The sequence below is a fragment of the Hyperolius riggenbachi genome, chromosome 4, assembly GCF_040937935.1.
Source record: "Hyperolius riggenbachi isolate aHypRig1 chromosome 4, aHypRig1.pri, whole genome shotgun sequence".
In the NCBI taxonomy this organism is placed as follows: domain Eukaryota; kingdom Metazoa; phylum Chordata; class Amphibia; order Anura; family Hyperoliidae; genus Hyperolius; species Hyperolius riggenbachi.
This window is the reverse complement of record NC_090649.1, coordinates 473,836,501-473,850,178: the sequence shown is the minus strand read 5'-3', so window position 1 is coordinate 473,850,178 and position 13,678 is coordinate 473,836,501. Positions and strand designations below refer to the sequence as shown.

General features: G+C 45.4%; 1 protein-coding gene across 5 annotated transcripts in view; it reads right to left on the bottom strand.

Moving 5' to 3' along the window:
- MARK1 (microtubule affinity regulating kinase 1) overlaps positions 1-13,678 on the bottom strand; it is a 193,052-nt gene that overhangs the window by 67,503 nt on the left and 111,871 nt on the right. For all 5 annotated transcript variants that reach the window (XM_068232921.1, XM_068232923.1, XM_068232922.1 and 2 more), the window contains exons 4-5: positions 5,635-5,683; positions 1,097-1,162 (exon numbers count right to left, since the gene is read on the bottom strand). In XM_068232921.1, coding sequence (XP_068089022.1) covers positions 1,097-1,162; positions 5,635-5,683 — 115 coding nt within the window. The remainder of the gene's footprint in view (positions 1-1,096; positions 1,163-5,634; positions 5,684-13,678) is intronic.

Below are 13,678 nucleotides of genomic sequence, written 5' to 3'. Positions count from 1 at the left end.
CCTGACACGGGGAGAACATACAAACTCTGTGCAGATAGTGTCCTGGCTGGGATTAGATCCGAGGACCCCCCCCTCTCCCCACCCCATTTCCATTGCCTGCATAGCCTCTTAAATATCTCTGCTTTACCTTCCCATTTCCTAATACACAGTGTTTTGCGCACTGCACGTTTTATAATAATATAGGAAGCAACACTGGCTGCTCCCCGAGGCTTAATTTTTTGTGGAGTGAAATATTATATCACAGTTTTATGTTCAATCTCCTCCCCCTGTTCAATCATAATGCGCATGGGGCAGTCGGGGAGAGTGCAAAAGCCAGTATTTCTATATCAGCAGTAATCACTTGACCCCTTCTACCTGTCCTCCCTCTGCTGACGTGTTAACTCTTTGCGGCAACCACTACAGCTCAACAAATTTTGATAATGCTGACCAGTGCTGAGCACAAAGAGTTAATGTCTACTGCAATAGAGAGAAGAGGAGGGGTGTTTTTTTGCTTAGCTGAGAAAGTCGGTTCCTGGGGAACACCCATTCCCCTGCCAGCACCGCGCTTTCTAGCAGGATCTCTGGGTCACGTGCTCTTTTACAGGGATCTTTTTTGGAACAGCTGCATCAAATCTTAAAACCGTGCGCATGATGGCCCAGCCCCCCATTTACCATTAAAAACAATTTAAAAAAATTTAGGGGGGCAACTCAGGACTATCGAGGCAACTGTCCTCTGGCTGTGTACAACCTTCAAAAAGTCCATCTACAGTGATGTTAAAAACTTTTATTTTTGTTCCCATAATGAAAAGGAAGTCAGATTTCTTCAGCAGGATATGCTTTTTGTGTCTGTGCCCCCCCCCCCCCCCCAAAAAAAATGGACTAGTGAAATGCAAGCTGCCGCTTGTGTTTGGGACAATTAGCTCACTCCTAAACAGGCACAGAATTTGCATCAACTTGGAATTGCCCCCCCCCCCCCCCCCCCGAAGCAAATAATAACTCTTGAATGTGACCAATATGAGTGTCTTTAAAGGGAACTAGAGGTGGGTCCAATAGGGAGACACACATAACATTATAGTCTATTTACGCTCCATGGACGCTGATTGGATAATTCACTCACCTCCACTGGCGTATTCCATTATTAAGTATAACGTCTTCTCCGTTTCAATGACTTCAAAAAGTTTTACTACGGAAGAGAGAGGGGGGGGGGGGGGGGGGAGAGAGAGAGAGAGAGAGAGAGAGTCTTTCTATAGTTATTACTGTAGACCAATCACACACCAGGAAACTACTCTATAGCACCCAAAAATACAAACAATTCTCACAATACATCATCGCAAGTTACAAACAGATCATTCATCAGCTTAAAGAGGAACTCCAGTGAAAATAATGTAATAAAAAAAAGTGCTTCATTTTTACAATAATTATGTATAAATGATTTAGTCAGTGTTTGCCCATTGTAAAATCTTTCCTCTCCCTGATTTACATTCTGACATTTATTACATGGTGATAAAAGTAGGCAGTTAAAATCTGACAGAACCGACAGGTTTTGGGTCAGTCCATCTCCTCATGGGGATTCTCAGGGTTTTCTTTGTTTTCAGCAGCATTTCCTGAACAGCAGTTGCAAAGTCTAACTGACAAAATAGTGTGCAAGTGAGTAGGGAGGCTGGCATCTTACTATTTTTGCAGTTAAACTGCTGTTCAGGAAATGCTGCTGACAACAAAAAACACTGAATTCTCCAAATGAGGAGATGGACTGGCCAAAAACCTGTCGGTTCTGTCAGATTTCAACTACCTACCTTTTTATGATAGTGGTCCTTTAATAAACTTTATGGTATTTTGTAACATACTACTCTAGAAAATAAGCGTTCACTGAGCACAGCACGTCAGTGTGGCTATACTTAGAAAAAAAGGATGGATTAATTAGTGAGTGACTGCACAGGCAAAGAGGGGCTAAGTGGTGGATGGCTGTGCAAGCAGACACGGGTGAAGTGGTGGTGCAGGTAGAGAGGGTTTTAGTGGTCGCTGGTTAAGCAGGCAGGGAGAGGTAATGTGATGGGTGGTGGCTGTGCAAGCTCTCATGCCGACTTTTTTACTTAGATACTTAATAGTTTTATTTTATATTTAAACATTTACAAAGTTACAAAGTTAAAATTTGTTGTATCTGCTCAGTGGCAGCCTATTAAGTGTCCCTGAGTGAAAATACATGAACTATTGACCCTTTTGTAACTCTGCGCTCAGAAGTTGAATTCTGCCAGTTGCGTGTATGGCTCTGATCCAGCTCTGAAACATGCCTGAAGAAGAAACTCAAAGTTTCGAAAGCTTGCAAAGAGATCTTTTACAGTTAGTCATTAAAGGCATCACCTAAACAACCTTTGTTATGTTTTCAAATTCTGGCAGGAAAACGTTTAGGGCCCGTTTCCACTATCGCGAATCCGCATGCGTTGTCTGCATGTGGATTCGCATAGCCAATACAAGTGGATGGCCCTGTTTTCACTCGTCAGTAATCCTGAGCGTTTTTCTGTGCGGGAGAAATCTGCACGGAGGAGCCCTCAGAATTCGCACCCCGCACACCGCTATGCGAATCGATGCTAATGTATTTAATAGGGAAATCGCATACGTATTTTACAGCGATTTCGCATAGAAAGTAATGTTAAATCACACAGGCAGTGACATGGTTAAAATCGCATAAATACTAGCCTATGCGAAATTGCGGTAAAATACGCATGCGGAATCGCATCCGCATGCGATTTTGTCAGCGGCGAATCCGCACCGCACAAGTGGAAACGGGCCTTTATGGCTGTAATTTGCTTATCGGTGAAGTTTTCTATATTCCCGACAAGCTACCGACAAGACAGAAGCTGTCACTTCCATGCCTAGAAATTAACTATTTCAGGCAGCAAAATAAAACAAGTTAAACAGCCTGGTTATTAACCTCCTTAGCGGTAGGCCTGAACGATTTTAGGAAAAAATTTAATTGAGCGATTTCTGTCCGAAATCACGATTTCGATTCGAATCACGATTTCCTTCAAATCAAGCATTTTTCCCCTCCTCTGTGCGCCTATGTCACTGTCTCTCTTTGTGCATCCTCTGTGTCTCTCTGTGTGCCCCCTCTGTCCCCCAAGCTGTGGCAGTGCTGGACATACCTTCCAGTAATGCCCGTCTATCCACTTCTCCTCCTGCAGGCTCTAATGCACGGAATACTTCCTGTATGTCATGTGAGATACAGGAACTCAGAGTTTTGCTAAGCACAAGAGCTGATAGACGGCGATAGATGACGGACAGTGTTTTAACTCGTGCAGAAGGCATGTCCAACGCTGCGGGCCACACGCGCCGGGACTTTGGGGAAGTTTGAAGCCACTTCTTCAAACCTTCCCCCATGTGGAAATGACGTGATCGCGATAATTGCTGCTTTGATGATTCCGAAATTGTGATCTTGGTGATCGCGATTTCAGTTTAAATTCGATATATCTTTCAGGCCTACTTAGCAGTATGCCCAACATAGCAGTATGCCCGACACAGTCGGGCATACCGCTGGCTGTCCCCAGGAGTCCCCCAGTATAATTTTAAGTGATCGCATAGCTGTAAGGGCCCGTTTCCACTAGAGCGAATCCGCATGCGTTGTCTGCATGCGGATTCGCATAACTAATACAAGTGGATGAGACTGTTTCCACTTGTCAGTTTTTTGGTGCGTTTTTCTGTGCAGGATTTTTCTGCACGGTAGGGCCTGCAGAATTCGCCTGCGTGTGGAATGCAGGCGATTCGCAGGCAATGTATTTAATAGGGGAAATCGCACATGCAATTTTTGCCGCGATTTCGCGTGCGAATTCGCACTAAAACTAATGTACATTGAGCCAGGCAGTGACATGGTTAAAATCGCTTATAGCCTGCCTATGCGAAATCGCATGCGAAATCGCGGCAAAAATCGCATGCGGAATCGCATCCGCATGCGATTTTGTCAGCGGTGGAATCCCAGCGATTCGCACCGCACTAGTGGAAACGGGCCCTAATAGCTTCAGCTAGCACTAGGCTAGCTAGCAGTGGTGGCCGGCATCCTCATATTACTGATGATCCCCCCCCCCCCCGATCGCCGCTAAATACATTAGCCAGCCTGGATCCAGCGATCGGCGCAGTCTCCCCAGACAACTCCGCTCTTCTCTATGGGGAGGGCCAATTTTACTACTTTCATATAGCGCTTACCTACACAATCTGTTCATAGTACTCAAAATCTTCTGGCATGCAATTGGATGAGTGTACTGGTACATACCTACCCAAGTTCATCTTACACTGGGCTGTGCAACTGGCGGCTCGATCGGATGTGGCCCCGAGCCGCACTCGCTTACCCGGACCATTTTTTGTGTCAGTCCCCCACCTCTTGTATGCGCTTGGCTCCTCCCCCAAACCTAGGACATTGCTGCTCTGTGGCCTCCAGAAGAAAAATCTGGTGCTAGACACACCCCTCTGACCATGAAGCATTGCTCTGGTATACTGCACACATCATGCATTGCTCCAAACTGTCCCTCTTTTGGAGAGACAGTCCCTCTTTGGTAACCCAATCCTCTGTCACGCTTTCCTCCTCAGTTGTCTCTCTCTCATGACTGATGTACAGATCTGTGTAAATATATGTATTTTATCTACTGAGGTGTGTGTTGGCTCTAAACTTTATTCCCAACCTTTAAATTGATTTCTTATTTTCAAATAATAACCACTTTGCATCCAGACCTTTTTTCCCACTTATGGACCAGAGCAGTTTTGACAGTTTAGCCATGTCCCTATTTAATCAGAAATAACTTTATCCCTACTTATATGACACAGAAATGAAATATATATTGTTTTATTCAAGGCAAACTAGGCTTTCATTGTATGCCATGTTTTCCATCTAACAATTTTGTTTTCTATGAATTTTAAAAGAAAAAACACATTTCTCAGTTTTAGCAATTCCAGTTGCTACTGCAGATAAAAAAACACACATTTTGTTTGGCTATTCCTACCGCTTATCACAAAACTTAGATTATGTTCCTCACAATTTATGGTGAAGATATGTGATTCTGAAATAATGCTAAAATGTGTATTTTTTTCACTATGAACTGAGAGAATAAAAGTATTTTTAATGGTAAAAATCAATCTCATTAGCTCAGGAAACATATATTCCCGTTCACCAATTAGAGCTGCATGAGGTAGTGCCAGAAATGTGCACAGGAGCAGCCCAATCCTGCACAGCACTGCTTCTGCTACAAGACGTATATCTACTGACTCGTGGCTTAGATAAAGTCACAGAGGACGTAGATATACAGTAATGTAGTGGTGGATAAAGTGGTTAATGTGAAGGAAAATGAACCAGGATAGAGAGGATAGTAGTTTGAATGACAAAACAACATATTTTCCTATGAAATCTTTATGGTATTTGTGACTAGGGGCGTGGCTTAAGTGTCCCTCTGTCTTATCTCAAAAAAGTTGGGAGGTATGCATCATGGACCAGAATCAAAATGGAACAGTTAAGGGCGTGTTTCTGGGTATTCTACATCTTCTATTCGACAATAAAACAAGGATCAATGGGAATGTCTAGACAAGAGCCAGACCCATTTACCCAAAGAAGCATCAGTAAATAGCACAGCTGTCATGCACATCTCTGCCCAAAATCAGAATGTTCACTTCACTTACCTATGTTCGGGTGATTCAAAATCTTCATTATTCGAACTTCTCGAAATAACTGTAAAATTCAAGAAAATAAATATTTCAATAAATTCAACCGACGAAGGCTTTTTATAAGCCGAAAGCTCACTGTTTATCCATCTATAATTTAGCTAATAAATGGTATCATCCTGATTCAAAACTCCTCAATTAATTCAAATAACTTCCCTACTAAGTATAAAAGGGATCATATTAATTAGAATAAAGTACAGTGGAACCTTGGTTTGCGAGCATACTTTGTTCCAGAAACATGCTTGTAATCCAAAGCAAATTTCCCCATAAGAATGAATGGAAACCCAGTTGTTGATTCGTTTCACAATCCAAAAACAGTTACCGTAAAATAGTATAAAATAAAAATGTAAACAAGACTTTCACTGTAACGAACAGAATCATTGCCATCTGTTGGCTGCCCTAACCTTTTGTGAGTGGCTTTAACAAGAAACTAATCCAATGACCGTTACTTTTGAGGATTTCATGGAAATGTGACTTTGCACAGTCTCTACACTCAGATTAAAAGTACCCCTGACCTGGTCTTTAATACTTTTAAAATTGTTTTATTACTGCTGCTCTGACAAAGTCACAGCACGCAGCACCATCCTCCCCCTTCCAATGCCCCCTGTGGCCCCGTTCTGGCAACATCTATGAGCGGGGAGGAAGTGACAGTTCTTCCTCACCAACTCCGCCCCCTCCACTCGCTACTATAGTTCCGTATCGGATTCATTGCACACAACGCGCAGGGTAGCTCCACTGTGTGCGGGCTTGTGTTAATTGAGGTTGGAAGGATATGCGACCTACATTATCACGAGCCTCTACACAATGCAGCTATCCTGTGCGCTGTGTGCAATGAATCCAATACGGAACAATAGTGGCGCGTGGAGGGGGCGGAGTTGGAAGGAATTGTCAAGCAAAAAAAAAAAAAAAAGAGTTTCACTTACCTAGGGTTTCTACCAGCCCCATGCAGCCATCCTGTGCCCTCGTAGTCACTTACTGCTGCTCCAGTCCCCCACCGCCAGCTAGTCCCGTGTTTGCCGACCTTGAGGTCGGCAGGCCACCATGAATCCATTTTTACGCATTGCCGCTGGTGCAGGAACATTAACACATACATTTTTTAGCGTTAGTGGTGCAATGCGAAAATTTTTTAGCGTATATCGCATTGCACCGCTAAAAAAATGTATGTGTTTAATGTTCCTGCACCAGCGGGAATGCGTAAAAATGGATGCAACGTGAAACGAAACTAGCTGCCAGTGGGGGACTGGAGCAGCACTGAGTGACAACGAGGGCACAGGATGGCTGCATGGGGCTGGTAGAAGCCCTAGGTAAGTGAAACTCATTTTTTTTTCTGCCTGACAATTCCGAAACACTGTGCCATCTGTCCCCTGTACTTCCTCTGTGCCCCCCTGTCTTATACAAGTTTGACCGGAGGGGAGGGACCAGAATAGGAAAGCATAGCTCCCCGATCATCTTCCGTGCAGCAATTCCGGCTGCAAAACTCCCACGCTGACAGGCAGAGCAGGGCTACGGTAAATTGGCGCCCAAAGCCCAGCATTGGAGACACAAATGGTCTCCAGTAGAGGGCTTTAGACACCATTTTCCCATAGCCCTGCTCTGCCTGCCGGAACCCACAGGCTCCCATAGGCTAAAGGTGAGCTGTGGGCTGCGACCCGTGAACTGGCATGGCATCCATTGGATGCCGCAAGCCAGTTCACCTCCTGATTACACACACCATCCAGCCTTGCATTGGCGGGCTGGATAAAGTGGCCACGTGGGCCGGTTTCAACCTGCGGGCCGCAGTTTGCCCACCCCTGTTCTAGGCCCACTATTTTTGTAGTTCCCCATCCATGTGTAGCAGGTCCCCTGATGTTCGGTGTCCCATAGGGATGCCATAATACATAAGGCCCTAATGCCTGGTACACACCATGCAATTTCCCATCAGATAGACGAGTCAAATCGATTATTTCCAACAGGTCTTATACGATTTCCAATTGTTTTTTTTCTTTCTGATTGATTTTGAACAGTGATAAAAAAAAAACCAGGGTGGGCAAAAACCGAGATTTAAAAAGCTTCATCTTTATCGTCTGAGGGCGGATGGGGGTTTGGGAGTACCTAATATCACTCATTACTACAAAGCGGCACAACTGGCCACCCTAGCTACTTGGCAATTAGAAGGCGAGAGGCCTACATGGGTGGATATGGAGGATCGGCTGATAGCACCTACTGACATAAAAAATCTCCTTTGGCTTATTCCAGTGGACCGTGCTAAAATTCAAAACCCCATCATCAAACACTCCCTCCAGGTTTGGGATGGCTGTAAGTTCTCGGCCCGACTGTTGTCTCCCCATAGGCCTCTCCTTTCCTTTTTGGGTAACCCCTCCTTCCCGGCAGCTTTAACTTCCCCCTCTTCCTACCAGTGGTGGGTTTCAGCTAAACTCCTTAAGATTCAAGACTTTGCTACTAATACAGGCATTAAGCCCTTAGGGCTGGTTCAGACGGACGTTTGGAGGCGTTGCGTTTGCTGGCGTCGCGTTCAGCAGCGTTCGTGTGCGTTTGGATGCGGTCGCGTTTTTTCTTCCCCTAGGGCAGGGGTCTCAAACTCAATTTACCCGGGGGCCGCAGGAGGCAAAGTCAGGATGAGGCTGGGCCGCATAAGGGAGTTCACGTGTCCCCGCCGCAAAACGAGGGCTGCAGAGCCCCCAAATTGCCCCGGGGGCAATCCGCCGGCATTTCCTGGAAGGGGCAGAGCTTTCAGCTTCAGCTCTGCCCCTCCTGACGTCAATCGCGGCGGATCGCCGCCTCTGCCCGCCCACTCTAAACATAAAAAAAAAAATTGGGAAAATAGGAAAAAATGCCAGGAATCTTCATACAGCCATATTACGGCTGTATAGCGATACCTGGCCAAAGCGCTGCGGCTGCGTATGGACCCCCTGGAAACTCTGTCAGGAAATGTATTGCTCTTTCTTTTGATACATGTAAAATTACACTACCGTTAGGCTTGCTACTAAAAGTGACATTTACCGCATTTAAAAGTATACTATTTTCCTTCGAAACTTTAAAATCGATTTTCTCAAAAACTATAAGGTCTTTTTGAAAAATTGTTTTTTCCTCTTATTCCTAATGATCTCCTTAACATATCCTGCAAATTTAGGGTTTCTAGCATTTAAGGTGGATTTGCTATTAACCATTAAAGTCGGCGGGTTTTTAAATGTGTATTTTTTTCCTTTGCAACTTTAAAATCGATTTTCTCAAAAACTATAAGGCCGATTTGAAAAAAATTTTTTTCCTCTTGTAGCCACTGGGGGCCCCTACAAGCTCTGGGGCCTTGGGGCCACAAAATATTGTATCGCGGGCCGCAAATGGCCCGCGGGCCGCGAGTTTGAGACCCCTGCCCTAGGGGGACATTAGCCGTCGCGGTTAACCTCCCCTGGAAGCTACATGTAGCTTCCAGGGGCTCCTTGAACGCCAGAGAAAATCGGGACCCAAACGCCGCGTTTGTGTAAACGCGCTTGAAAGCTTGGTACAAACGCTCCCATTCACTTGAATGGGAGCGTTTAACACCAAGCCCTGAACGCTGGCTGTAAACGCTCTGCAAACGTCCGTCTGAACCAGCCCTAAGACTATCTTCGTGAAAAGTTTAACCTCCCCCCCTCTGAGCTGTTCCATTACATGCAAATTACCCATTTTGTGAAACGACACATAACACATACGGAGTCCCCTATGAGCAGGACCTTTTTCGAGCACATCTGCAACACAAACCCACAAGCACCGGGAGTAATTTCAGCCATATATAGAGAACTAACCCTCACGCATTCCCAAAACAAACCGGACTATATACTTAAATGGGAAAGAGAACTGGGCCTTCAGATCGATTACACTGAAATGTGTGATATTTGGGAAAATATCCCTAAAATTTCTATCAATGCCGACCTAGTTGAGATAAATTATAAACTATTATTCAGATGGTACTTGGTCCCCCAGAGGGTGGCCAAATACAATAAAGAATGTTCAGGGAACTGTTTCAGAGGGTGCAAAATGATAGGATCCTTCGCTCACATATGGTGGAATTGTAAAAAAGTACGTAGATTATGGATTAGAGTTTGCAGCTGGGCCTCATCCCTGATCAACGCCCCGGTTCCGCGGAACCCTCTCCATGTTCTCCTAGGTTGTCCATACCCATCCCTCTCCCCGGCCCAAAATGCTCTCATTAACTACATCTTCACAGTAACCAAAATTAAAATAGCAGCAGCTTGGAAAACTCAATCTCTCTCGTTTGAGGCGGTCAAAAATAGGCTCGGAAATATTCTGTTCTTTGAAAAATTGAGGGCCCGTATGAATGATAACATGGGAAAATTCCATAAAATCTGGGACCCATTGATATCCTACTTATTAACTCCTCAACAAATAGCTATGGTGCGTAATCAATGAATTGACCATGGTCGCTCGTACAAGCAACGATGATATGCCAGATTTACCATCCCTCGTCCCTGGAACCCCCTCCTACTATCTCTTCCCCCCTCTTTCTAACTCTTTCCTCCTCTACTTTCTACTATTTTCTATACAGCCACGGTTTATCTTTCAACTCGTCTTTACTTATGACAGCATTGCAGTTATTAAGACATTAGACTTCTACATTAATATGTCTGTGAATTTGTTTGTATGCGTAGGTCCTTTTCCTTTTATTGCACACTTTGGCACTTTTGTTGCAACTAGAACCTAACGAATTGATCCTAGCTTAAGCTAGGTAACTAGCAAAACCTATCTCGCTGGAGCTTAGGTTTCATAGCTATAGGTACTGGACAGGTATTGTAGATTAGTCCTCTCCCGGCCCCTTACGGGTTAGAGTTGGTGGATGGACTATCCTGTAAGTCAGCGTTTAGGAATTTCTTGTCTGACTATTAACTGCAATAGTTGCTCTACCCACAGAACAGTATGTTGTGATCTTTAATGTCATACTGGCCTTTACTTGCTCAGGTTAGGATGAGTCGAATGTTAACCCCTTATGCTGTTTCTGTTCACTGATGTTAAAACTTGTTCTTGTTGAAAATTGAACTGTATTACCTATAAAACTTCTCAATAAAAAACAATTGAAAGAAAAAAAAAAACCAAGGTTGTGGAGTCATCAGATTCATCAGACTCCTCAGCTTATGAAACCACCGACTCCAGGTATCCAAAATTGCTCCGACTCCAACTCCTTAAGGCTCATACACACATCAGACTATAGTCTTTTGAAAATGAAAGATCACAGACCAATTTTACCCCCTTCCATGTAGTATGAGAGCCATACCTACACAGTCTATTCTATGGAGCTGCACTCCCCATCAGAAAAAAATCTTTGCAAGATGCTGCACACAAAGATGCTGTACACATTCAAAATATCAGTATCTGCAAAAGATCCGTTCCTGCCAAAGATCCATTCCTGCAAATTGCATTCATAGTCTATGATATCTGCAGATCATCATACACACCTTGTTTAAGTGACATCCATCTGCAGACATACTGCTGTTGTGTGCTCCGTCCTGTATTTGCCTGATGAAGCGGGCTTGACCTGTGAAACGCGTTGCGATCTACCTTTGGAGTATACCAATAAATATTCCCTTTGTTTGAATACACAGTTGTTGTGTCTGCTTGCGTGAGGTAAGTCCACCACTGCCTCCCACGCAATTTTTTTAAAAACTTTTAAATACTGTTTTTATTCTTTTGGCGCCTCTGTTCTCAAATATAAACACGTCTTATATCCAACCTTGGTGGAGGGGGATTCCCCTTCTTGTTTTCCAGTCTATAGAGAGCGACTTCTTAATCCTGAGTGAGGACAGGCTAATCTCCTCACCTGCTTATACAGTGGTTGCCTGGAGGTAACCCTGCTTTGTGAGTATCTAATTTATACTCGTTCCATTATCCAATTGCCTTAACATACTACACCATATTGGGCTCTCGGTTCTTCTTCTTTTTTCATATTTGTTCCTGCCAAAGATCCATTCCTGCAAATTGCATTCATAGTCTATGATATCTGCAGATCATCATACACACCTTGTTTAGCTGACATCCATCTGCAGATCAGACAATCATCTGCAGATCTGAATATCCATCCTGGTGGATCTGATCTGCAGATGAATGTCTGTTAAACAAGGTGTGTATGATGATCTGCAGATATCATAGACTATGAATGCATTTTGCAGGAACGGATCTTTGGCAGGAACAGATCTTTTGCAGATACTGATCTTTTGAATGTGTGCAGCATCTTGCAAAGATTTCTATCTGTTGGGGAGTGCAGCTACATAGAATAGACTGTGAAGGTATGGCTCTCATACTACATGGAAGGGGGTAAAATTGGTCTGTGATCTCATTTTCAAAAGACTATGGTCTGATGTGTGTATGTGGCCTTAGTCTAATTTTTACAAAGGATTTGGTTAAAATATCATCCGACTCAAAGTCCTCAGTTAATAAAAACCACTGATTGAGTCTCCAGGTACTCAAAATTGCTCCGACTCCAATCGATCAGAAAAACGATCGCAAATCAGATCTGACCTGTCGGAAATAATCGATTCAACCTGGAAATTGCATGCTGTGCACCAGGCATAAGCCTCTCTCACCTACACACAGGCCACAAACTTCATTCATCCCACTTGTATATTCTTTAGAGCAGCACCAGACAGGAAGGCCGGTAGAAAGGAAGACATCACAGTGTGAAAGTAGCTGCACTAATAAGTGACGGCTCATCCGTCTTCCTCCCTGAACTGCTTTCATCTGAGATGGGTTCAGTAATGCGGCGCTGATGTGCTGTCTCACTGCACCGTACATCTCCTAGAGCCAGGCCTAATGACAGCCAGTAAAGGAAGGCCGCCTGGCCGGGCATTCATCAGCAGCCAGGAGGAGCTGGAGCAGACTGCTCACTCCCAACTGCACAAGTTATTATCACAGCTCCGCTAATCATCCCTGTAAAGGGAGCGGCAGAGAACAAACACAGGATGAGAGTAAAGGTGCCAATACATTAGAACATAGGTCCTCAAACTACGGCCCGCGGGCCACATCCGGCCCGCCTTCCCTTGCTTACCGGCCCGCCACCTCTCTTGTGCTTACCGGCCTGCCACCTCCACATCAAACCGCCGCTGGCCCGAGTTCTACCGCCCGCCAGATCACCGCTACATCAGACCGCCGCTGGCCGGAGTTCTAAGATCCAATCCCGGCCTCTGCATCCAGCGTCTGGTCGGGTACCCATGGTGACCAAGCGGGCGATACGCAATGACGTGAGCCGTTCAGCATCCTCTGCGCTGGGCTCTGGTTACCATGGTAGCCAAAGGGGCAGTGACGTGCGCAGGTTTGTGACGTGCTGGCGCCATTCATAGCACGCTGTGGCACGATCGAGCAGTGTGTTCCACAGCAGCGTGTGTGTGTGTCTTATCTCGGACATTATTAATGCCTTCTTCATACTAGCAGCCTGGAATCTGCTAGTACAGTACCATATTTTTTTTACTGTCTGCCAAAGCTTCAATTACTGAGCCCTGGTAGTTTGCAGAGGCCTCCACTACACCAGCAGGTCCAGCTGCAATACAGCAAGCCTGCCAGACCAGCAGCAGCTCTTGGCAGCCCAAGTGCAGGGTTAGCAGCACAGTACCAGGCCAGTTGCCCAAATCTTGCCCAGCAGCAGCTACCATCCGCCAGCTAGTGCCAGGCCTGCTGAAACTCCTGCCAGCGAGTACCAGTTTAACAGCAGCTTCCGTAAGCCAGTACCAGGCCAGCAGCCAGTACCAGACCACCAGCCAGTACCAAGCCAGCAGCTTCCACCAGCCAGTACCAAGCCAGCAGCTCCCACCAGCCAGTACCAAGCCAGCAGCTCCCACCAGCCAGTACCAGGCCAGCAGCTACCACCAGCCAGTACCAAGCCAGCATCTCCCACCAGCCAGTACCAGGCCGTCAGCTCCCACCAGCCAGTACCAAGCCAGCAGCTACCCCCAGCCAGTACCAGGCCAACAGCCAGTACCAGGCCACCAGCCAGTACCAAGCCAGCAGCTCCCACCAGCCA